This window comes from Heliconius melpomene, chromosome 5 (assembly GCF_056956725.1).
Source record: "Heliconius melpomene rosina isolate 202511_hmr_F chromosome 5, ASM5695672v1, whole genome shotgun sequence".
Classification (NCBI taxonomy): Eukaryota; Metazoa; Arthropoda; class Insecta; order Lepidoptera; family Nymphalidae; genus Heliconius; species Heliconius melpomene.
Window position 1 is genome coordinate 976,216 of NC_140393.1, and position 25,190 is coordinate 1,001,405.

Consider the following 25,190-nt stretch of genomic DNA (forward strand, 5'->3'; position numbering starts at 1 on the left):
ATTCTGTGATTGGTAATGGAAAGAGTACCTAAGTACTTATCAGTTATTATTTTGTATAATGTTTACTTGCACTCGATTTCGTTACTAACGACTTTGCTTGCAATTATCTGATAATTGCAACAATTTATAAAATAACTTCTAAATTAGTTAGTTATTGAAATATGTTAAAAGTATAAGATTTATCTATACTAGAAGACAGGGATACTAAAGGTTAACGATAAAAATAATCGGCTTCTTGCTGTATCCCACACACAGCAGGGTAGGCAGAGGGAACCTAGTGTTAAGACATTCAGTTCGTTGACATACAGACAGATAGTATTTTTGTTTTTATGAACTTAAAAATATATTACATTATTTATTTATTTTTTATTATATATTTTTGGCTAATGCTATTTTTATGTTATGTTCATTTGATTTTAAGTCAGAGTTCCGTAGGGTTCTTTATTTAACACAATGTTCGAAATAGGGCAATAGATTCTTATAATACATAAGGACGTCTTTGTCAAAATAAAACGCATATATCTTAAATATTTTTTTATTAATATTATTTACAAATCTAATCACATTCGTCTTTTTATCTATTTTTTTTTAGTTTAGGAAGATCTAAAGAAACCTATTCATCACAATGGCGTCTGAGCAAATTTATATAACGCAATGTACGGTTTAGTTTAGTTGATGTGTGAACTGAAAAAAAATGAATCAATAATTTAAAAAAATCAACTTAAAATTATAATTATTATTATTAATGTATTATGTTTACAACAGTTTTTTTTTGTAATCAATGAATTTTTTATTTTTAACACTAGAAAATAGATTTTGTTCTTATATAAGAACCCACATTTAAACATCCATTTGGAGAGACTTTATTTCAAATATTTTGTTTTGTATTATACATAGCGCTTCGTAAAAAAAATGTTTTCTACACTTTCTGTCAAAAACATATTATTTTCTATATTTACACTCAAATTAAGAGTTTCTCTAATAATTTCACAAACAAAAAGGAAAACGTTTTACAATAATTGTATTAATGAATTACAATTAAATATAAATCCCCATTTTAGCGTTGATGTCGCTATAAGTTGTTTTTTTGGAGGCATTTTTTCCTTATTATTACATTTATTGGAATGTATTTACATACTTATGTACATTAGAGGCCAAAAGTTACTATACTACCATTATAAATTGATCGAAGGCACATTTTTATAGAACCACCTAAACGTCAAAACTCTAAACACTAAAACATATTTTTTTAAGAGCCATAATTCATAAAAAATCCTTGATATTTTTTATTATTATGGCGCTTAAGAAAATTCACGTAGAATACGTTATTTACATGAAATTTTCTTTTTTTTGGTTGAAATCACATTAAGTGTGGTATTGAAAATATATTTATCTAAGCTCCGCTCGTGCTATGTTGGTCTCACATTGTCCAAAAGTCACACTCAGAGTTATTGATTAGCATTTAACTGGCATTAACGACTGATACAGTTACATGTAGTAAAAATGTAACTTGTCGCTGTTTCATTGAGAAAATATATAATTAGAATTTATAAAAGTAAAAGGATTAAAACATTTTATTTTAAATTTTGTCTGTTTGTTTGTAAATGTAAATAAAATTTTCACTATTATATTTTCGTAAATTTCCCTGAACATTTAGTGTTACTTTTATGCACATCGATTCATAAATAAAAAAGTTATATTAATTTATTTTCTCACACAGATAGACAGCGAGTAAAACAAATAAATTTAATACCAGCTAAATGTTAATTATCATTATTGAGTATGAATTAAGGTATTGCTCATATCCCGCACCCATAAAACCTACATACATTAATATTTGGTTACTATGATATAATTACTTTTCGATTATTTATCATCGAAAGAGCGGTTGAGGGGACACTAGAGGACATCACGTTGTCATATTAACTGACATATTGAGTTTTCGAAGCGTATATTCACAAGCTTTAACAAAAATTGAAAAAAATGTCATTAAAAATAAATGGTATATGTTTTTGTTAATAAGCTAAAAGATAAAAAACATAAACTTGACATGAAAACAACTTATTTATAAAATAATCACATTTGTCTGTACTAAAAGTATAAAAATATATTACTTTTTTTACACAGAAAATTATAACTAATTTTAATAGCATGGTAACTTTACCTTACGAATACTGACATACGTACATAAAAAATATTTTAGACTATAGATATAGCCATAGATATCATTTACTTAGATTTTGATGGTAAAGAAAGTTAAGCCACAACTTTGGTCAAAGATAATTATTAATTATATAAATTTAAATTGTAGCTTGGCTCTCATTATTATCATAGATTAAAATATATACCACTACAGATAGAACATATACCACAGACTATAAACACCGATATATCATATAATACGCTTCGACAACCCTACACCAGTAGAAAGACCGACAACGCGAGTAAAGCCGCTCAGTACGGCGCCACGCGCGCCGACAGTCGCGGCGAGCGGAGCGGCGAGCGGCGGACCTCGGGCTATGGTTTCAGTCTCTTGAAGCCCGCCCCATCGTGACCGAGCTTCAGCTCCTCGTACAATGTGGGATCCACCTCCCTGGGCCCAGTGGTTGTTGGGTTCTGGGTCTCTTGCCTCCAGGCTGCGCTGTTTGATATGCCGTTGGCTAGGCCGTTTTCTCCAGAAGTACCGTTTGGTACTGTGCCCTGGAAAATATATATTTTTTAGTATTATTATTAGTTTATATGTTGGATCATTTGCTTATAGGGATAATTGTGTCAACCTAAAGTATAAAACCCAATTTATGCACATCTCTTAAAGAAATACTTCTATTTATTAATATATGAATTGGTATTTTAGTTTGGAAAAAAAAATATAAATTTAAATAGCTTACATTAACAGCGTTGTCAGGATTTGATTCCCGGAGGTAGCTTGGGTTTTCAAAGGCGACACCTCCTTGTGCCTTAAGTCTAAGATTCTGAAAGAACAAAATTAAAACATTAATAAAAATATCTTTATAAAAATTCTATATAAATTATCCAAATTAGGTTTTTGCTTAGCTTTAGGCATTATTATTCGTAGAGAGAAATCCACCTTAACATTTTGGTCTATTTTTATAAATAACACGAATTTCAAATTATGAATAATTATACATACCTTTCTATGTCTATAATAAAATCCGGCAGCTAACAGAATAGCGGCCACTAATATACAGGCCACGGCAACTCCAACTGCTGAAGCTGTTCCCGAAGTCGATACAGGAGCAGCCGCGGCGCCAGTCTCTTGACCGGCTGTCGTGAACATTATTGGCTGGCTTAGGGAAGATGTGCCTATGGAAAGAGAATCATTTCGAGAGTATTATTTGAAAGAGAAACGAGTGATACACATTATTCATTTAAATTTTCAAATATATCGAATATATAAATAATAATTGTATTTTACATACCGACATCATTAGCAGACTTAACGACACATTCATATCTGACATCATCCTGTAGTCCAGTTAGAACAACGCTTGTTTCGCTAGTGTCCAATTTCTCTGGAACCTTCGCACCGTAAGCGCGCCAGAACACTCTGTATAAGTATACAGTATCGGGGTTCTTGCGCGGTGGCTCCCAACTGTAGTATAAATAAAAGTAATATTACGTAAAACACATATACGTAAATATAAAACAAAAATCATAATTGGTTTAGTATATTATATCAAATCTTTACCTCAACAAAACAGCATGTGGAGTAGGTGCTGCGTGAGCCCTCAAGTTTCTGGGTGGTCCAGGCATCCTGGCTCCAGAATCTCTAAAACAGGCCAGGGCACGTCTTGCATGTTGTAGTGCACAAGTCCTGGAGACGGGGCCTCCGCGGCAAAGTTCGAGGCAGTTACGAGGAACACCCCAAGATGCACAGCAGCTTCGATGATCTGAGGATTATTTATTTTCAAAAACAAACCTGCTTAAAAGTGATTAGATATTTTTTAAGATAATCTTAAAAAATATAAACACTTTATTAATTTTACATATTAACAGTAAGTTTTAAATTACGTGTTTTTGTTATTAAAAACTACGACGTATCTTTATACGCGCTACTGTTCTATAAAATTCTTTCGCAAAAGCAGCCCTTACCGTATGCTTACTAACTTTAGCATGTTAGGCGGAAGGAGGAAAGGCGGAAGGAATACACGGGATTGAAAATGTGGAACGGAAATATTTTAATTAGAACGAAGAATCTTAACACTAGGTTCCCTGGTTCACTCTGTCTACCCTGCCTTGCGCGGGATAGAGCGTGAAAATATAACAATCAGTAGCTTCCCAAGTGACAATTGAATAACAATATATATCAGCAACTCGGGAAAACATTGGCTATTTTAACTAAAATTAATTTAAAATATTTCCATCTTCATTAAATAGTTCACTATAATAGATACTCCTATGTAAATGGAATGTGTGCACAAGATTTAGCTTGAAGAGGACTATTTGTATATGAGCCCTTTGTGAGTTTAATTTATACGGAGTGTAATAGGTTCTTTTGTTTGCTTTAGTTTTGTATAAATTGTTTTAGGAATTAGGTTGGCTAGCTAACATGACTAAGGGATTTTAGGTTAGTAAGGTAAGTATTTATTATATAAGCATATGCCTAAATATTCTCTATTATATTTTAAGTTGAGGTCCGAGTTTCACGATGATTCCACATATATGAGGGTAGGCAAATGGAATCTAGTGGTGTAACACCTTTCTCAACGTTCCGCCCAATTTTTAAAATATTGAGTTTTAAGTGGAGCGAGGACATAAACATAATTAATTACTTCGTTTGCCGAACCCAGAACGCGGTTCGCGGTTCAGAAGCTAGGACGTTGCGACACGACTGAGTTCTTAGTGTGTATTCTTGGCTACTTCAGAAAATTCAGGGCCTTAAAGGTCTTAATGAAGAAGAAGATTTTTTTCTAATATTTCTACTACAAGAGTTATTAAAAAGATTATTGTATGTATTAGTATACCTGAACCATCGGCAGCACATTTCATGAGCTTGTCAAAATCATTCATACACTCCGGACGATCCATGATGTTGTCCATGTCCAAGTGGAAGCTGCAGGCGTCGATGCAAGCGGACGATACGTTCATCTGTTTTGAGAAAACAACATTTATATTGGGTAATTCATAAAGAATATATAAATTGTAGTATAATATAGTCTAACCTAGTCTAAAATTATCTTTTTGGCGTTGAAATCCACCACTCAACACGCAATACTTTAAGAAATTGCGCGGAAAGTGGAGTACGGAAGTGTCTTAATGGGAACGAAGTTTCTTAACATGAACTTTGTGCGGGAAGGAACGTAAAACTAAAAAAAATGCAATGGAATACATTGCAATTGTACCTGCAGAACAAAACTGTATCTGTCAGGGTTACCTAGGACACATAGATGAGACCATTGCGTCACTCATAGGTATATTTATTTGACCACGGAGGCGAAGCCGCAAGTATAAGCTAGTTTTCTAATACATGGGAATATACCAAAAGAAGAAGAAGAAGAAGAAGTCAAGCAATATTCTAAGATAGTTCAGTAACTAAATATGTAATCGCATATTAGCATCGCCACCTGGCAATATAACTTTAAAGTTACAAAGTTCTGAGCGACGTCGTCAAAGTCTGAAGCCAGACTATTTCCAGTTTTAATACAGTAGCTTGATTGTTGCGAAATTGAATTGGAGACAGCTGGAGGCACTTGGATATCCGAAATTCATATTTCTATTTAGATTTTTGTATATTATACTTTTTTTTTGATGTGATGCTGATGCTTCTGATACAGGATATTGATTCACAATTTATTGACACTGCAGCACAGATTACATTACTGGTAAAGCGGTTTGGTAAAATTGTTGGTAACAAACAATAACTGGTAAAATTGTTCTTGTTGAAATTCAGTTCATTGAATTTTCGAGGAATTGCCTATCGAGTGGCGGAACATAACGCCGCGCTATTTCCTTAGCACTTCAGCGAAGAAATGAAAATATTAAATAATAATTCAATCCCCTGGAATCGAATGCTGAACCATCGCGTTACATTTTTACGAAGCCACGAAGACCACAAAAGTATTATATGACTATTAAATTTATAATGGAAATTGCTTATCAAATCTAATAAATTCTTTTAATCAACTTAGTCCAAAGCAAAGGAAGCATACCTGAGTACAGCATTCAGTAACGTTGTGGTGAGGGCTATTCGACCTCAAACGTACAGAGACCGGCCTCAGTGTCTTGCCGAAAGCGTTCTCCGCATGACAGAAGTAATCCCCCTCGTCGGCTTCCGTGATCTTCTTTATTATGAGGCGCATTGTGTATTTGGTTTGTTCCTGGATGGAGAAATAGAATTTTTAGATTAGTTTTAGTTGTTTCTTTTACAATTTTGTTTTATTAAGTTTTGATATTAATAAGATTGTTACAGAAATTAATTCCCACATACAGAAGTGTAAGTAGAGAGAATTTAGAGTTAACATATTTAAGTACGTTTTAGTTAGATAGTTATTTTTCGACCAACCGTTTAAGAAAATGCCTGTTAAGTTTAGTGGCGAAACTCAACGCCACGCTAAACCAGAGCGAAAAAATGAAAATATTAAATATTTCATTCCCTCGAGTCGGAATCAAACCTACAACGGCTGCGTCACGACAGCCTTAAATAATATTTATATATACATAATATAATCCACAAAATTAATATTATCAACAAATTATTAACTAATAACAAATAGTTAACTAATTAAATGAGAGACGAGCGCCATGTTACTTAATCAATCAAAGTTAAAGTTCGCTAATATGGCGGTAAGTCGATAACGATAAGCTTCGTAAGTTTATATGACAGGTTAAGTTTTGATTGACGGCGTCTTGGAAGCTTAGGCGTGCTTAAATAAACAGGTTAGTAATGGTTTCAAATCCTACTGGGGGGAGATTTGGATTATTTTATCAGTTTCACACTTTTTATGCTAACTAGGATAGGCAGAGGCAATAGTGTAAAGACACTCTGCTCCGCCAAATTTTCGAAACATTCCGTGTTGAGTGGTGGAAATAAACATCACATTTTGTTTATTAGAGTCGAGAAAAGAATGGCAAGCTCGAAACGCCATAAACTAAGAACTGAACTGAATTGTGAAAAAAAAAACTCTCGAACGCGAACAATCCCACAGCAGCTTACAGACAGAAGACTGTGCCATTATGACCTTAACAGCCAAATACGACCTTGTCGAAAAACCTAGCTATATTCAAAAGCTAGTTAATATAAGACAAAAGCCAAACAAAATGTATACAATTAACTTCAATATTTCAAGTCAACTTCAGCATCAACTTCAATTTCAAGAGACAGAACAGAACAAAGGTATAGGTAAAATGAATCTACGCCAATTAGTCATTTATTAGAATAGACCCTGACCTGAGAAGACCACACTCGGTCTTGAGTGGAAACAACAATAGTCAATGATTCTTGGAGCTCGGTCTCGACCTTGGTTTTTATTTATCATAAATTTAATTTGTTATTTTGTTACACGTGTAAATAAAATATTTAAATTTATTAAAAAAAATAAAATTAGAAAAAAAGAAGAGACATAGGAGCAGCACACATTGAGCAAAGATCCTTAAGAAAGTCATAACAATCCTTCACCATATCAAAGAATTGAACCCATAACTTACTAATCGACAGCCGTCTAAACGTCTAGCTACAGGACTACAAGTATGTATAATGTTATAGGTGTAAAAATTTCAAAATTTCAGGATCCTTCAATAAATATCGAGCTCAATATTTATGTAGGCGTGATATATGAAGGCCATTCGTTACTTTAATATCAATTTATTTTGAACTAGGACTTTTCCGTGGACTTTTCCGCGTGTACATTAAAAATAAATAAGAATACGAATTAAAGATTAGATGGCAATCATTTCTGATATTAAAAAACAACCTATTAAGTTCTAATTATCCATTATAATTATAACCATCAAGTACAAATAATCAATTAAAATTTTTCCTTTACTTATACAAAACATAAGTAAATATTGGATTGAATAAAATAAATAAAAATATAAAACAAAAATTTCCAAGTAATATTTATCGAACGTTCGAGGCACAATTTACCTCGCTAATGACTCCCGACCACAATCACCGTCTACAGAGACCGAGATATGATTAATCGTATTATTGCTGGAACCAGTAATTGAAATGTAATCCTTCAGTGTTCTCATGTTTTCAGCTTGTATTGAAAGCTATGAGGTCGATTCCCGATCGGGACAATGATTATATTTAACTTTGTTTTTCGCTCTAGTAGATATAACGCAGCGTTGAGTTACGCTGCTCAACAACAAAAATTGGACGGTGAGTAGTGAACGTAGTGCCTTAACACTAGGCAGGGATGCCTATGCTGCTATTTGCGGAGTACAGAGAGATATTATATTATAAATTTTGTTGTATTACAAATATGTGGCACAGCAGTGTACGTCGTTCAATAGAAGAATGCCGCGAGCTTCTTTACTGTTATTTCAGGTGAAGTAGAAAATATGAGATATATTTCAGTGTTTTGTTGAAAAGTTCCCCTCTACGTAGCCGCTGCATAGAATGCCGAGGACGCAACAAAGCTTCTATTTACGACACAAATAATTTTCAATTTTACGTTTTCATAAATTCTTGTATAATAAATGTGTTTTAGCGGAATAGACTTAAAGAATCGAATGAATACAGTTAAATCATTGTTTACATTGTCATTGTTTACGTTGTTAGAGGGAATGTAGTGTTAAAACACTCCGTTCCATATTCTCTGCTGAATTTTAGAGGCATTGCTTAAATAGTGCCAACGGTCAACGGCAACTTTGTCTGTTAGAACAGAAAAGTGAAAATGATTCACTCTCCTGAGTGATGATCGCACTTGAAACCGTGTTTACAGTCAGATCACAAATTACAACTCAAAAATTAAAATTCAACTAAAAATTTTATGTCATACCTCAGGATCAGCAAGCAGTTGTATGGTATAATTTGGTCCATCTATAACCGGTGTTCTTCCATTAGGATCTCTCCAGAACGCGATGGTAGGTTTGGGCAGCGCTTCCACTCTGCACTCCAAGATGACTGAATCACCTGCTGCCGCCATTGTGATGCCAGACGCTTGAATTGTTGGTATATCTAAGAAATAATAATAAAAACTAAATATTTAAGTCTGTTTTAGCTTCGTTTTTTTTTAGCTTCTAGTATCAACTTCGTGTTTTATCTTGTTCCTAGAGCGAGGAAATGAAAATAATTCATTGTATCAATTGGGGATCGAACTTGCAGCCATCCCGCTACGATGTACTATGTTCGATTGTGCTACGAGCTACGACGGTCTCAATTTATTCTACGGGCAAAATATATCCCATCGTCAAGTGATTAAAAATTTTATTCGTTAACTTGAAAATTTCTTGGAGCAAAATATTGCTACGAGAGTTTCATATCAAAAGTTCGCCCGATAAATTGAAGTTTCGCGGCGTGTGAATATGTGACATGCACTACGAGAACTTAAGTTTAAAGAATTGATTTTTTGTAGGTTTTTTTTTGATAAAAATTTATGCGCATTTTAACGCTTTTACTTTCGTACTTAATTTTTGGCAAAACGTATTAGTAGATTCATATTAACATTCATGTTTTTTTTGTCTATTTACGGAAAACGGCGTTGTGTTCCGTCCTAAAAAGAATATCTTTAACAAAGACAAATAGAAATTATAACAAATGAAGAAAAATGAACATAAGAATGAATATTTCTACATTATAAAGACAATAGAGTATTGTTTGCTGAGCCACAGACTACGTCTATACTATTGATTGAAACTTTGATTGTTCGAACGGTCGATGAAAAGACAGAATCGTCTTGGCGCTGTTGGAAATTGGTAGCTCAAATAATTTCTGGTACTGAAGTTCGGTTTCAATTGTTTTTTGGGACTTTGTTGATTATTTTCGTCCTCTGGCTATATTTCGAAATGCGAAAGTTATTCTTTAAAAAAAAATAAGATAAGAAATAACTAGTGAGTGAACATCATAAACAGGTCAGAATTTTTACTAAAACTGAAATTCGCGTTCTTTTTTTACTAAATTTCAATATTCACCTCTACTTTAATCTACGCGGGCTGTGCGTTATTTGGTAGCAATCCAATAATAAAAGAATTTTATAAATATATATGTATTATATTTCATATCGCATAACCTATGATCTATTAAAATGAAAAGAGCATCGACAGTCGGCTATCGTATTGTTGAAAAATCATTATTTATAAAATGGGCTCAACAAGTATACGTACTCTTTATATAACGTCGAGAGCATTTTGTAGGTAATTTAATGAGATATAAATAAAAAATAAATCAACTTCACGATGTATCCCGCACACAGTAGGGTAGGCAGAAGAGACCTGGTGTTAAGAACTTTCGTTCCCCACTTTCCGCCGAATCCTGGAGGCATTGTGAGTTGAGTGGCAGAAGTCAACGCCGTCCTTGCCTCCACACCAAAGCGAAGAAATGAAAATATGCATTTAAATAAATATTTCATTTCCTCAAATGGGTATTGAACCCACACCCAGTCGCGTTTGTGCCACTGGCCTCTTAATGAGAGATGTTGGAATGAATAAATGGAAAATTATAATTTAAGTGAAAAGGCAACGTGTTGCTTAGACAATTGTAAATTTACGTAAACGAAAACAATGAGAAGGGACTTCCATTTCACATCTGAATAATTCACGTCTGATGGAGTACTTTAGTACTAAATATTTAAGTCGTAGCTCAGTGTTTTCACGCATCTCTTTAATATTTCTCGTACTTGACTTGTTTTTTAAAGTAGGTCTTTAATAGTTAATATTAATTGTTCTACTAAAATTATATTTAAAAAAATATTGCAATATTAGTCATCGCCTACAATTCTGTCTACGTAGACTTTGTTAAATTAGAAAACCTAAATTACGTTGTTCTATTTGAGAGTTACTTTAAATTTATGAAATTTCTAAAAAATATTTATTTTAATGAAATAATAGTAATTTGAATATTATAAATAAACTTACGTGAAATATTTATTTTTCTAGAAGCTTGCATAGGTGTTCCGTAGCCATTGTCCGCGTAGCAGGATATCAGGTCCATGTCCCTTGTCACGTTGTGGACTACCGTGACCATGTGTCGCGTCACTTCTTGACGCACGAGGCGACCTAAAACATATACATATATTAGTTATAATATTTTCTTATTGTCACGCTTTATTTCACGTATAGGGAAGGGAGTATATAGTGCTAAGAACTATGTAGTTCGATCGAATTCGACTCATTACGACTTATATGGGAGCAATCAATGGCATAATTTGTCTTGTGGGATAGAACCGATAAGCTTTTGTATTTACAGTCGTGTCGAATTGTAGAGGCATTTCGGAAAATTTACTTATTTAATATTTGATTTCCGCGATTGGAAATCGAACCCCCAACCTATCGCAGTGCGCGTGCGCGACAACTAGCCTCAACTTTTCAAGATTTTATTCATCCATCCATCCATCCAACACAAGCAAAAAATATGAACGTGTTTACTACAGTTTAGGCCACATGTGCCATGTATAGATATCGATTTATGTTAAAATATTCAATGTAGAGTATTTTTTTCCATTTACATCACCTGGTAGGTCCATTCTAGTGACGTTCTCCATGTATACGCAACATCTGTTTTGATTTATTTATGGAATATATTTATACTTCAACTATTTTTCTTATAGAATTCTCGTTGTTTTGTTTGCTTATACATTTCTATACAATTTTTAGAAGCAAAAAAGTAAGCTGTTATGGCCGTCGAGGCGCAGCAGTGGCACAATTTTTATATACATTCAAGTTTTATCTTGCACACAGCAGGATAAGCAGAGGGAAAGTGATTCTTCGTTCCTCAGTTCCTGCCGAATTTTTGAGGCATTGCTTATTGATTGGACGGAAAATGAAAATATTAAACATATCCTTATCTTCCCCCAAGTAGGACTCGAACTCACAACCTGTCGCACTTACAGATACACTCCTGTGCCTAAGCTCCACGACTGGCCTCATATATACAAATTTTGAATTAACATAACATTATTTTGACAGGGTAAGATTATTTATCACTAAGGTTATATACCCTACAAACTTAGCACACTTAGGTGTCTGGGGTAAGTCGCTGGGGGGAACAATCACTATTGGATTAATAGCCTATGAATAGTAAATGGTAGCCCCAAAATCAAATTTGTATTGCAAATACATTTTGTATCAATTTGGGTTTGGGTTAGTTTTCGGTATTGAGTTTAGGTATCGGGATAGGTTGAAGAGTGGATATCCTCCATAGAATACCAGGATTGGTTTGGATTAAAATTTTATTCATGCAAATTATTATGTTTAGATTGGTGGCTGACTGTAAAATTATGTTTAAAGGAGCAGTTTCTCTTCGTCTCTTCTCAGAACAAATGGTCTCAAAAGTAAATTAAGTAGAAGTTAATTAAATTTTAAACACTGTTTTGAAGTTTACTAAAGTATCGACAGCATATTTTCGTTCGTTCGTTTCGTTCGCAAAGTAAACAGAGGAAGCATAGTGTCGAGACACTACATTCTATATTTTCTACCCAATTTTCGAAATATTGCGTGGCTGAGCGGAGGAACTAAACGCAGTAATTTTTCTTGTTATCACAGCTGGGAAATAAAATTAATTCATTCCCCGGCAATCGAACCCACATCCGTCGTGTTCATTGTCAAATAGCCTTATCTTTTAAACATATGTAGATATAAATATTTAATTCAAACCTCATCATCCCAGACAAACCTCCATGCACTTGTGTTCAAAATGTCATGTAATCGATCAACGATATTCAAGTGTCAATTATAATGCTGACAGCCAATTGACTGTTGATTTTATTAGGGCGGAGTGATAAAGTGCTTTGGAGGCCGACGTGAGGCCTACTTGTTTGTCAACTTTTATTTTTGTTGGCGGTGTTTTTTTTTTTTGGGTTTGTTTTGTAAATTGTTAATTTAATACAAAATTTTCTATTATAAATTATATTGAACTAGACGTAACGCGTCACTTGCAACTTTTTTCTCCTTCTGTTATTCCTTAGTGTTCCATTGTATTGTATTCCCTAATTTCTCTGTATATCCAGGAATTTCATGTGTATTGTCTGTGAAGTACTCAGTGTTTTTAGTATCATACTGTATCATAACACATCAGCACATAGCAGGAGGAACCTAGTGTCAAGACACTCCGTTTCCTACTTTCCGCCGAATTCTGGGGGCATTGTGTGTTGGTGGAACTCAACAATGCGCTTTACCGTTTACCAGCGCAAGGAAATGAAAATATTAAATATTTCATTCTCCCAAGTTGGAATCAAATCCACAACCGTCGGACGCTTGTGCCCCTGCGCCATGACACCATAAAACAATTTATTTTTCCGAATGATGTTTTTTCCCATTATACCACGATGCGCATAAAGACATTATTATTTTCAGTACATTAAAATATTCTTACCAGATATGTATAGAGAGATGGTCGGCGTCGGTGTTCCCATTGCGATGCACAGTATCGTCATACTTGATCCTTCCACGACCAAGTTTACAGGGTTTATTGTTGGTGGCTATTGGAAAAATAGTAAACGTTATATATATTTATGTATATGTATATAATAGAATATATTATGTAAGTTAGTTTATCTATGGTAAATATTTAAAATATTTAAGCTAATTTTCTGAAATGTATTTGACTATGAATATGTATTTATGGTGTAAGTTTTTTTCTCGAATAGCACCGTAGGCAGAAGGAAACTAGTGTTAAACTTAGAGAGAATTCATTTCGAATTCCTTTTTTTGAAATTTTCAAGACATTGATTGTTGCATATTAGAACTCAACACCGCACTTTTTGTTATTTTTTTCGAGTGGAAATTGAACCAACCTCTGTCGGGTCAGTGCTTAACTGACCCGACAGAGGTTGGTTGGTGGAACCACGAAAGACAGCCAGATATCCAGTATATTTAATTTTTCATACAAATATAGAAATTTAATTATAATCATAAATTAGATAAATAATTCTAAAATTAACCTATATTATTTATGAATGGGTACATCAACTTATTCCAATCTATTTACCGTTTGTCACAAACAGGCTTTGTTCTAATTAGGCGCTTGTCCTACGCAATATTAAGGTCTCTCATTCATTTGTTCATTATCTATATATATATTATGTCAATGTTTCTATAGACGTTGTGGGATAATTGTGTATTGTACGCGTTCATTACTAAAGAGGTCAGTATTTCTTTTTTAAAAGGAAATATTTCATTCCTCCGACTTGGGTCGAACCCGCAACTGGTCATTTTCACACACAAAATAAATGTATACTATTCAAAAAATCTATAGACGAAAAGCTTCGAACTGCATGAATGTTTCATATCTTTTAATAAATTATATATCTATTTTTCTATTTGTAGAATAGACAATTTACGTATATCAGATAAATAGGGATTTGGCCTTAAGCTTTCTCCGACATTGTGAGGGAGTTGACCGTCTGAGACGTGTAAATATATTATTCTATTACTTTATTTTCACGTATCTCCTGCGTACTGTAGATTTCGCTTAGAGAATTAAATCAGGTTCACGCTGCGTATCCCGCACATAGCGGGATAAATATAGCGGTGAAAGTTCCAGAGATTAGCGGGTTCAATCAAATAAACTCTTCATTTATTAATGTTTTGAGTATAAAATTCTGATTTACCTCCACAAAAGCTGGATAAGCTGGATCAGTCCATGCCAGTAGGGTCTCCGAAGGTAAAGAGTCTCCAGCATCAGTATGAGCTTTGACCCACGCTACATATTGTGTGTTAGGTGTCAACTTCTCAAGTGTGTGACCAGACACTGAAGTGGATATCTTCGTTACATTAGTCTGGTTCAGGCTAGGCATCTTGTAGTATAATCTGTTAGAAGAAAATAAACAGAAAGTAAATCATAAATCAACTAGTTAAATAGAATTCGAAGGATTTTTCATATTAAAAAAAGACTATACTTTTTTTAGAAAAAGCATATTCTAAAAAAAATATTTTTCTTCCTAAGTGTGGAATAATACTTTAAAAATGTATTAAAAAAGGGTATATACAAATTGATTGGTAGATTTTCGCATACATTATCAAGAATTTTGAGTTACATATAATATGTTCATATATATTTTTTCTTTAAAATAATTAAGATACATCCTCCTAATTATTCTGGCAGATAGTCGTTCTTTTCCCATATACATATGTGAAAAGCATTCATTTTCTCCCAATTTTTGAGATATTTCCAGTGAATGCACAGCATTGATTGAACCAATAAGCAATGGAACAGGATTTTAGATTAACAGCCCTCATTGCGAAGTAGGGAGAGTGGACACTGTGATTACCATGTCATTCGATTTGGGGCAAATTGAGTAAAGTTTGAGGAGCTTTTCAGTATTGATACTCTTATTCAGTCTGGTATGTTTGTAGCCTTATATTTTTAAGTAGTGTTGAAATCAATTTGTATTTTAGAGTTTTTTTTTAAAATCCCAGTTAAAAAAATGTTTTTTAGTTCTCGGTTTAACTTTTTATGGAGAATATTACTTAGAGTCGGGGCACTCCATTCTTTATTTTCCAACCGATTTTAAGACTTTGAATCTTAAGTAACACAAAGCCGCAATTTTATAAAATAGATAAATATTTAAACATAAATATTTAAATAAACCTTCAAAGGAATTTTAATTCCCAACTATCTCTTTCGGTGAGGCATGTCAATGGCCCCAATCAAAACTTTGCTTGTCATGTAACTTATGAAGTCGGTTATCATTATCGACTTACCCCGACGTGAACAAACTATAACTTTGATTGTTTAAGTAATGGTATGGTTTTAAGTTATAATCACTTTAATTTCATTTTAAGAAATTTTAATTGACAATTATTTCAAAAAAATCTCTTTCACGCTCTATCCCTCATAGTGGGGGTAGACCGAGTGTACCCAGTGTTGATACCCTCTGTTTCATAGTTTCTAAATTTTTTTACCTAAGCCATAACGTCCTCAGTTATCTATTATGAATGTTTGTCTAGATAGATTATAATAATTTTGTATAAAAAGAAATATTTTGGATTTTTACTTTTAGATTTTTTTCCTTTATTTGATTTTTTTCTTCTAAATGGTCTTGACAAACGGATAGATCAATAGCAAAGTTACTTACGTATAGGAAATCTTTTCATCGGGTAACGAGAACTGTGGTGGTTGCCAGCTAAGTGCCAACCAAGTAGCAGAGTGTGATGATACTGACAGCGAGTGTGGAGGAGACGGTATGCCCGAGACTTCTTTATTTTCCGTATCTATTGAAAACATAATATATTTTTAATTTTTACCTTCACGCTCTATCCCTCATATAGCAGGCAGAGGGAAAGTAGGAAACTAGTGTTAAAATATTCCGTTCCTCAGTTTCCGTTGGGACTCAACGCCGTACTTTGCCTGGTTACCAAAGCGAAGAAAATAAAAATATTTCATTCTCCCAAGTGGAACACCCTCTTAAAACTCTTAATGTTATTTATACAATTTTTTTATAACTTCACTCTGTATCCTGCATAAGAAAGGCGGAGAGAATCTACGACTAGTGTCAAGATACTGCGTTCTCTACTTAATATTAGAATTCGAGACACAGCGTAACGATTGGCGAAACTTAACGCCGCACTTTGTCTTTTCAGGGTGGGGAAATAACTCATCCTCCCGAGCAAGGAGTTCACAATCATCATATCAAAGTCAGACATTGTTATTCTACGCCGCGATTGCCTCGTGATATTTATACGATATTGGAATAACATTATATAATTTATGATATTACTGCCTGTTTAAAGTTTAAATTTAAATATAAAACATAATTAGCTCGACCATTTGGCCGAGTTATTTAAGAATATATGGGTTAATGCTTTGTCATATTCGAAATTTTAATATGTATTCTTAGTATGGAAATAAAATAAATGTAATAATTTAAATTGTTGTTAAAAATAAACGTATCTATAAATTTTTTAGTATTCTACACCTGTATACAGTATATTATAAAAGTGATGATTGTTTTATAGCTAATCTAGTGTTAAGAAATTCCGTGTGAAACTAAAAAATAATTATTTTCTGAAAATTACCTCCAGTTATATTAAGAAGTAGCATGCTAGATGGTAGAGAAGTGCCTTTGTCGTTAACGGCCACTACGAAGAGATGGTAGGTGCTGTTCACTTCTAAGCCTTCTATCCGTGCCATTGTTTGTGTTACGTTCATTTGCTAAAACAATATACATAATATAACTTTCTTTATATAAAATTCCATTTTCTAATATTATGCAGTTTTTAGATCATTTTTGGGCAATTACCTAGGAATAAGAGATTTAATGTTATATATTACCCTAATTTTCCTCTTTGAGTCCGGCATTTAAATTATGTGAAATACAGTTAATCTCTTATAAGTTATAGTCTATAGTCTAGTATAATATACAAAATAGTCCAAATTACTTACATTATCTAACTGCACAGTATTGTAATAGTAAGGTTGCGTATTATTGCTAATTTTCTGCCAGTGTACAGTGTACGAGGTGGCGTTGGCGCCGTCAGATGGTATTATCCAGTCCAGGAATAGTTTGTCATGAGATACCACAGCGTGGACTTCCCTTGGCGGTCCGGGGAGGAGACCAGTACCTGTGTTATAAAGCGTGTATTAGGATTCTGTCGCTAAACGGTAAACGGAATCCATATATATTAAAGTAAATGAATTCAATATTTTGTATATTTCATTTATCTAAGGAATTTGCTTATAAAGTTTTCGTTACAGAATATCTAGGTATGGCATTAGATATTCTTAAACAGTTATTTTATATAAATAATATATTTAACGCGTTTTAAGAAGAATATACTTACAGCTTTTGTCGTAACATGACTTGATTCTAAATTCATGAACTTTCTATTATTCTATTTATTATCAATACAATAAAGAAAATCTGAAATACTCAATAAAAATCTCACCTTCTTCGAAGCACTGTACAATATTGCCAACATAAGCGATGCAAGTATAGAACAAGCCGCTGTATGCGCCTGCGCACGCGCCCCGACACGCCGCTGGTACACCCCGTCTGGCACAACAGGTCTCGTGATTACGACCTAGAAATTACCAATTTTTTAGCTCCACGCTGTATGCCACCAGAAGCCAGAAGGAACCTAGCGTTGGGAAATAAAATAATTCATTCCCCGAGTGGGAATTGAACCCACCACGACACACAGATAATTTTAACACAAGGTTCCCTTTGCCCACCCGCTATATAGGGAACATAACATAAAAAAATATTTACCGCCAGCACCACATCTAACGAGCTTATTAAATTCCTGTTCACATAGCGGCGCGAGGGTCCTCAGGTCAGACATCTTAGCGTCGTAGGAGCAGAGCGGCATGCACACCCCGGACAGTTGCACTCGTTCACAGCAAGCCGTTATGTTGTAGGCGTTGGCGTTAACTTCTTCTTCTTCTATAACCTGGTTTTAGTGAACTTGGTTAGAGAAGAATAAAAAAAATTAAAAAAATTGCATCTAAATTAGTAATTAATTATTTAGATAAGTCCTTCTGGAATTATTAGATACTACAATAAAAGAATAGTAGTATTGTTGTTAATGAAAAATGGAAACAATCGTAAAAGACAATTTTAGAGGAATTTATTGAAAACTCAGATAGTTATAAGATAAAGATTTAGTAAAGATCCCATTTATACAACAAACAGATGCTAAAATTAATATAATAATATGATACTTTATATATAGTACATAATTAATGTATTTATTACCTGGCTTTGAGTTCTAAATATAAGTCTAGGAGAGGCCTCTCCCACGCCGTGTTCATTCGCAGCTTCCACGAAAATCTCGTAATCAGTATTAGACTCCAAATCTTCTAAGATGTAAGGTGACTGGATCTGTTAATACAACAGTTATAATTACATTAATAAAAAATTACATTACAATTACTAATAAAAGATTGCTTATAATTTTATTATATTATTTTACCTTATCCAAAGTCCTATAATCGTCATCCGATTGCAAAGACTTGAAATGTACATTGTAGTATTGGACAGTATCAGCCAAAGCAGCAGGTGGAGCCCAGTGTACCACTGCGTAGTCGGTGTCGATGTTGGTGAGGTGAAGACGAGATGGCGGTCCAGGGAGGACGCCGTAGCCTTGGAACAGGCAGTTAGTGTATGCTGTCATGTAACGGAGACACCTGGTGGAAATTAATTTTATTGGTATTAGTAATTTGTATAGTTTTTTGGTTATTTAATGATATCAGTTGTATCTGGAATTAGTAAATTATATCTTCGACACTTAGGGAGAATTTGTAATGATTAAAGTGTTATATATATCATTTCGAATTTACTTTTTTTATGTGTGCACTATTGAACTTCAAAAAGATGCAATGGCAGCTGTTATGGATCCGATTTTCAGTCAAGGGAATGATTACATATGAATAGAGTGTTTTAGCATTAGAATCTCTACGCATACTTTGCTGTATCCGAGATTATTAGAGAATGATTCATCACTACGTTCTTACAAACACAATAAAATAAAAATCCAAACATTACAAGAACAATAGGCTTACTTGAAATGATGAAAGTCCAACGAAGTTATATTCCCACTGCACAGCGGCAAACACTCTTCGGGAAGTCCCCTAGATCTACAGCACGGTGTATGGTCGAGACCGTTGGCCAGACACCCAAAGGTGGTTCCAGCCCACGGTGCGCATATCATCAGGTCTGTGACCTGCAACTGGTGATTAGAGAGGTGGTCTTTGGATGATTGTGCATTAGTCACAGATGGAGGCGAAGGTGTTTGGTGTTTTAATGGTACACAAAATGATATTTTTTTTGATAGATATATTGCTCCGATATTAAACATAATTATTTTTATATAAAAATGTAGCTGACGGAACGTAGTTTAAATGAATAGATTTCTTTTACGTAATATATTGGCTCCGAGGCCTTCGTCTTCGGGACGGTTGGATTCCACTGGTAACAAGACAAAATACGATGTTGATTTCCAAAACTCAAAGTTTTACAAATTAATTAATTCAATTAATCATTTCAAATTGTTCGGAAGGTGGCAACGAAGTATCTTAAAACTATATTTTCAATGCTTATTCTGCGAGATGTGGGATTCAGCTACGAGTATTTTGATTTTTTGGTTATAGGTTTTATAGGCTACTACTATTTTGATAAGATTTTAGTGTATATAAAAAAATTCTTACACTTTTAATTCACAATTTTTTTAAAAGCACTCAATTAAGAAAAAAAACCCGTGATATGGATGGGTGAAAATAAATGATATATCCCCTTTTTGAAAAATGTAACCTTGTAATGGAAATGTTCTGCGCACCACTTACAAACAAACACACAGTAGAAATAGTATTGAAATCTCATATAAAACTGAACTGGGCAGTAGAAGATTCAATCTTCATGGTTAAACAAAAATATTGAAAACCACGTAGAAATTATGATCTCTTAATATTTTTTTTATATGAAACTTCAATATATCTCAGAAACTAAATGTATGAAACACTTAAATGAATGTACATATACCATTTCCATTTTTACAGTTATCTTACCCCAATTTCAAAGGTTTTGGTTGGGTCACACAATTTGTCCACACAACCGTAGTGGTTCATTCCCGCCGTTATACAACATGCTCTGACATCAGGTAACTTGGGTGCTGCCGCCACTGCTGATGGTCTTCGTTTACCCGGTGTCAGTGTTAAGGACCTACATAAGAAAATAATTTTGATGTTTAAAAGCAATATATGAACTTGTTAAGTAGCATTAGTACTTTGTCATCTATTTTTTTAAACAAATGCCTTTTAGGCCTTACAAGAATTGGCAATACTGATTTTGATTAATATTAATTAATTTTGTTAAAAGTGACTTAAGACATTCATTACTCCGTTTATCTTTTTTTCTCTATTATTTTATAAGAAACTTAAATCTAAATAAGATATCTAAACTTCGCGATCTTAACACATTTTATATGAAATGATTTTAAACGGATTAGTCGCATGATTATCGCATATTTCAAACAATACAAAAAGTACGTTATCACAGACAAGTCTACTTCTCATCATGGACTTATTTTTGGATACCAACATATACCCAAACAGTCCAGCTAAAAATGCTTAATTGAAAATAAATATATTTTGTAACAAATTCTAACTGAGCCGATAAAATCAACGCTACACTTTCAAACCAACAAAAAGAGGTTTCCATTGAAATTCGTCGTGAAACGCGTTCTAATTTCTAATTTCATTAATAAATTTAAACAAAGGTTATAAAATTAGAAATTCACCTGATTCCGTAGCTCGGTAAACTCGATCCATGAATATTGTACGATGTGACGGTTATCTCATACATTGTGAATGGCAGCAAATCGTTAAGAACCAAAAATGTTTTGTTCGAAGAAACTTTGTACGTCGACGAAGACATTTTAGAGGTTACATTCTTGAGGGAACTCTCAGAGGGATCTATTAAATGGGCATCAAAAGATCTCAATGTTGTCACATTCACTATGTATTCTGTTACAGATTCATAATTTTGCGTGGGTGGATTCCATGAAACATTTAATTGTTTTTCATTTAATGGTTCAACTTCGACGTCTTCTGGTGGACTTGGTAGTAATTCTAAAACAAAAGTTTTAATTGGAGCTATTGTTCTTCTAGAATTCAGGTACAAGTAAATTATCTAGACGATGATCGTATAAATTTGAATGTGGAGAAGGACCAAAAAATATTTAATATTTTCATTTCCTCACATTGGTGACGAGGCAAAACATAGTATATCGGAACCTAATTCTTAGACATAGTGTCTAAGAATTAGGTTCCGAGGTGCCTTCCGCCTACCCTTTTATGTACGCAGGATACAGTTTAAAACTGAAAGAATAAAATATATAAATTTTTGATATATATCTAAAAAAAAGTAAAATTGACATACCGATGCCTTCAACAATGCAAGCTAAAGTTTTCTCCATTGAAGCCGCACATGAGTAATGTGTCTTTATATTGTCGGTGACAGGTGAATACTCCCCTCTGCAAACATCCTGGCATATATCCGGGATGTGCTCCTGTATACAGCAGGGTACGTGGTTGCGCCCGTCTGCCATACATCTAGTATGAAAATAAATATAGTTTATTTAATTTATACTAATATAATAAAGCGGAAGAGTTTGTTTGTTTGTTTGTTTGTTTGTTTGTTTGTTTGTTTGTTTGTTTGAACGCTAAGATCTCTGGATCTACTGGATCGATTTACTTTGTTTTTGTTTTGTATGAAAGCTGCATTCTTCAGAGGTGCTATAGGCTATATAATATTACATTACACATATATACTAATAAATTAAAATACTTTCTAATTTGACATGCAATTTATTCTGCCATGTTAATAACAACCGTCGTCGCTACGCGACCGCGTTCGTTACCGCGTCATTTTGATATTCATCCTTATGAAAATAAATATAAAAGTCACTTTTAGCATTTCATCTAGATTGAAATTATAAATCTATAGAAATTATATTCTTATATTTCAAGCAGGCGTAGCCGCGTCCGGGTCCGCTAGTGATTACATAAAATACAACTAACTATGAAAATATTCAGATTTCTGACGTAAAATATTATAGCTATTACTAAAAATATTAAATAAAGTTTAGATATATATTTTTATTGTGTTATTAAATTAATCTCATTTATCCATGAAATAAAAATAACATAAGAGCTTATTTTTTTTTGCAGTGTCTCGATTTTTTTCGATTTTTTTTAAAGAATATATCAGACCACTAGTTCTGGAAATAAGCGCGTTCCACCAAACCAACTCTTCAGCTATGTAATATTAGGATAATATATAAGTATACATATTTAATACTTACTTAACAATAGATGGAAAGTCAGCCTGGCAAGCCTCCGGATCCTGGCCTGGTCCGTCTAAAATACTTTGTATACTGCAATACCCTAAACATCCCTTCGAGACATTAGAATTGACGCAACACTCTGTATAATTGTGCGCAAGAGCTGATGCTGGTATGTTTGAGGAGTACGTATCGGTAACATTTCTGCTTTCAGGCGGGGTTAGTCCTTGTGATATTACTGAAATTAGTGAAATTATTAAATTATTTTTGTAATTAGTTAAATAAAAGTAGTGATTACGTTTTCAATATCTTTATATAATTATTTTAAGTGAAATTAAAAATTGGGGTTCTAAAATATATTTTGGATCCGGCTTTCGAACATATAGTAAATTCCAAATCATCATCTTTTATCTTCAGGCCTTTCTTCTTTTTAGAAAAGGTAAAAAGAAACTTTAGGAATACGTCAGCTTACTATCTATTTTTTTACAGTTCGCCAACTGCTGATGACTTACCGGTTAATTTATGGAAACTTCTAACTGGTGGTTCGGTGTTTAACTCGCACATATACAACCCAGCGTCAGACGGCTTCACATTCTTTATAACGAGAGCCCACACGTCTCCTCCTTTACTTATACCTGGTCCTTGTAAAGGTTCTTCCGCTGATAAGAGATAAAACATTAATGAATTATATAATACAGTTTAATAATTATTTTGTTGTCAAATATGAATCATTTCAAAACAATGCCTGTACTAATACTAGTGTTAACCTAACGAATTTTTATATTCTTTGAGTAAACTTTAAACTGTGAGCTTTTATTACTTACAATCATCATGTAAGACCTGGATCCTTTCATCTCTCGTCACTCTTACACCACCAGCAGTCAAGACCTGGAGGTCTCTGGCCCTCTTCCATAATACTGGTTTACCTCTCGCCCCCAGAACTACGCAAGTCAGTAAAGCATCTTCCCCACTTTTTGTAGCTACTCCACTCCCTGGTGCTCTCATCCATGCTTCTTTGGAGTCTTCATCTTCTTGGTTACCTGAACTGCCTTTCCCTGATGTGTCTTTAGTAGCTGTAACAATTGCTATTATTTAATAAAAATATAATGAAACAAATTTCGACTGTATAAAATTTTAAAAGAAAAAGAAAAAGCTTGTTTATCTCGGTCACATGCAAGTATTGACAAGTGAAGCGATTAGGGGGCGAAGTCCTAAGTAACTTCAAATACAAATAGCTACGCGCTGTATCACGGATATAGCAGGGTAGGTATATAGGAAAGGCCTGCGCTTTCTGTTCAATTTTCAAGACATTGAGCAGAACTCAAAACTACGCCCTGTCTTGTTACCAGAGCATGAAATTAATTAATTAACTTTTAATAGAAACACGTATAAATCGCTTCCATCTAGGTCGTTTAAATTATAATTGAATAATATTCAGCAATCACATAATATATATTATGAGAATAGTTTTATTGCATTAGATTAAAGAGCCTATTTATAGGTTCATTATTTTAATTTCAATACAAATAATATTATTATAGAGTTAATTACTTATTGAGTACTACTTAATTTCAATTGTTGGAATTAAAATTAGTAATTGAAGTAGTTTGGATATATTTCAGTAGATTGTGATTGAAATTAAAGTATCTAATGAAAGCATTTACAAGATAACTAGGTTCGATAACTATTTCACTCGTGTTGTTAAGTAATATCTAAAGTCTTAAGTCTGCCGAATTCTAGAGGCATTGCGTGTTGAGGGGCAGAACTTAACGCCGCGCTTTGCCTTAACTTAACACCAGAGCCAAGAAATGGAAATATAAAAGTAAATAAATATTTCACTTCCTTGAGTGGGGATCGAACCCACAACCGCCGCGTTACAGTCACACCCTTGTGCCGCTGCGCCACGGCGACCTCAATATTTATATAGAATGTTTAAAGTTATATTTTATTGAGAAGCAATTACCATTACATAGGGTATATGTAAATAAAACCAATTGATAACAGTAGTGATATATCACTATAAGTAGCAACTTCAGACTTCATTCTGCAAGTTCTTCCCTATTTTTGTCTCATATAAAACACTGACAAGAAAGTAATTTAAATATAATCCCCTGAGAAAGAATCGAATCTACAATGATCGTGTCAAAATATTATAGTTTTCAAAATAAACTTCCATCTCTGATTTCCTGTGGGATTGTTTTATGAAATAACGTTTGATCTTGTCAGACTTGTGTCAGTGGGAGTTTGGTAGGTTTACATATTATTATATAGATGCCGTCGTAGCTCAATGT

General features: G+C 33.5%; 1 protein-coding gene across 3 annotated transcripts in view; it reads right to left on the reverse strand.

Annotated features, from left to right (window-relative positions):
- Positions 1-521: 521 nt before the first annotated feature.
- LOC146538793 (Ig-like and fibronectin type-III domain-containing protein 2) overlaps positions 522-25,190 on the reverse strand; it is a 119,603-nt gene continuing 94,934 nt past the window's right edge. For 2 of the 3 annotated variants that reach the window (XM_085186159.1, XM_085186158.1), the window contains 25 exons: positions 23,724-23,972; positions 23,412-23,558; positions 22,921-23,137; positions 21,996-22,168; positions 21,355-21,685; positions 20,624-20,777; positions 19,622-19,788; positions 19,033-19,246; positions 18,816-18,941; positions 18,330-18,510; positions 18,007-18,141; positions 17,504-17,682; positions 17,137-17,272; positions 16,197-16,332; positions 14,730-14,928; positions 13,493-13,598; positions 11,038-11,178; positions 8,964-9,142; positions 6,171-6,338; positions 4,986-5,109; positions 3,710-3,911; positions 3,441-3,613; positions 3,152-3,324; positions 2,889-2,972; positions 522-2,700 (listed from right to left, as the gene is read on the reverse strand). In XM_085186159.1, coding sequence (XP_085042285.1) covers positions 2,518-2,700; positions 2,889-2,972; positions 3,152-3,324; positions 3,441-3,613; positions 3,710-3,911; positions 4,986-5,109; positions 6,171-6,338; positions 8,964-9,142; positions 11,038-11,178; positions 13,493-13,598; positions 14,730-14,928; positions 16,197-16,332; positions 17,137-17,272; positions 17,504-17,682; positions 18,007-18,141; positions 18,330-18,510; positions 18,816-18,941; positions 19,033-19,246; positions 19,622-19,788; positions 20,624-20,777; positions 21,355-21,685; positions 21,996-22,168; positions 22,921-23,137; positions 23,412-23,558; positions 23,724-23,972 — 4,277 coding nt within the window. In that variant the 3' untranslated portion in view covers positions 522-2,517. The remainder of the gene's footprint in view (positions 2,701-2,888; positions 2,973-3,151; positions 3,325-3,440; positions 3,614-3,709; positions 3,912-4,985; positions 5,110-6,170; positions 6,339-8,963; positions 9,143-11,037; positions 11,179-13,492; positions 13,599-14,729; positions 14,929-16,196; positions 16,333-17,136; positions 17,273-17,503; positions 17,683-18,006; positions 18,142-18,329; positions 18,511-18,815; positions 18,942-19,032; positions 19,247-19,621; positions 19,789-20,623; positions 20,778-21,354; positions 21,686-21,995; positions 22,169-22,920; positions 23,138-23,411; positions 23,559-23,723; positions 23,973-25,190) is intronic. The other variant, XM_085186160.1, reaches the window with a different exon arrangement.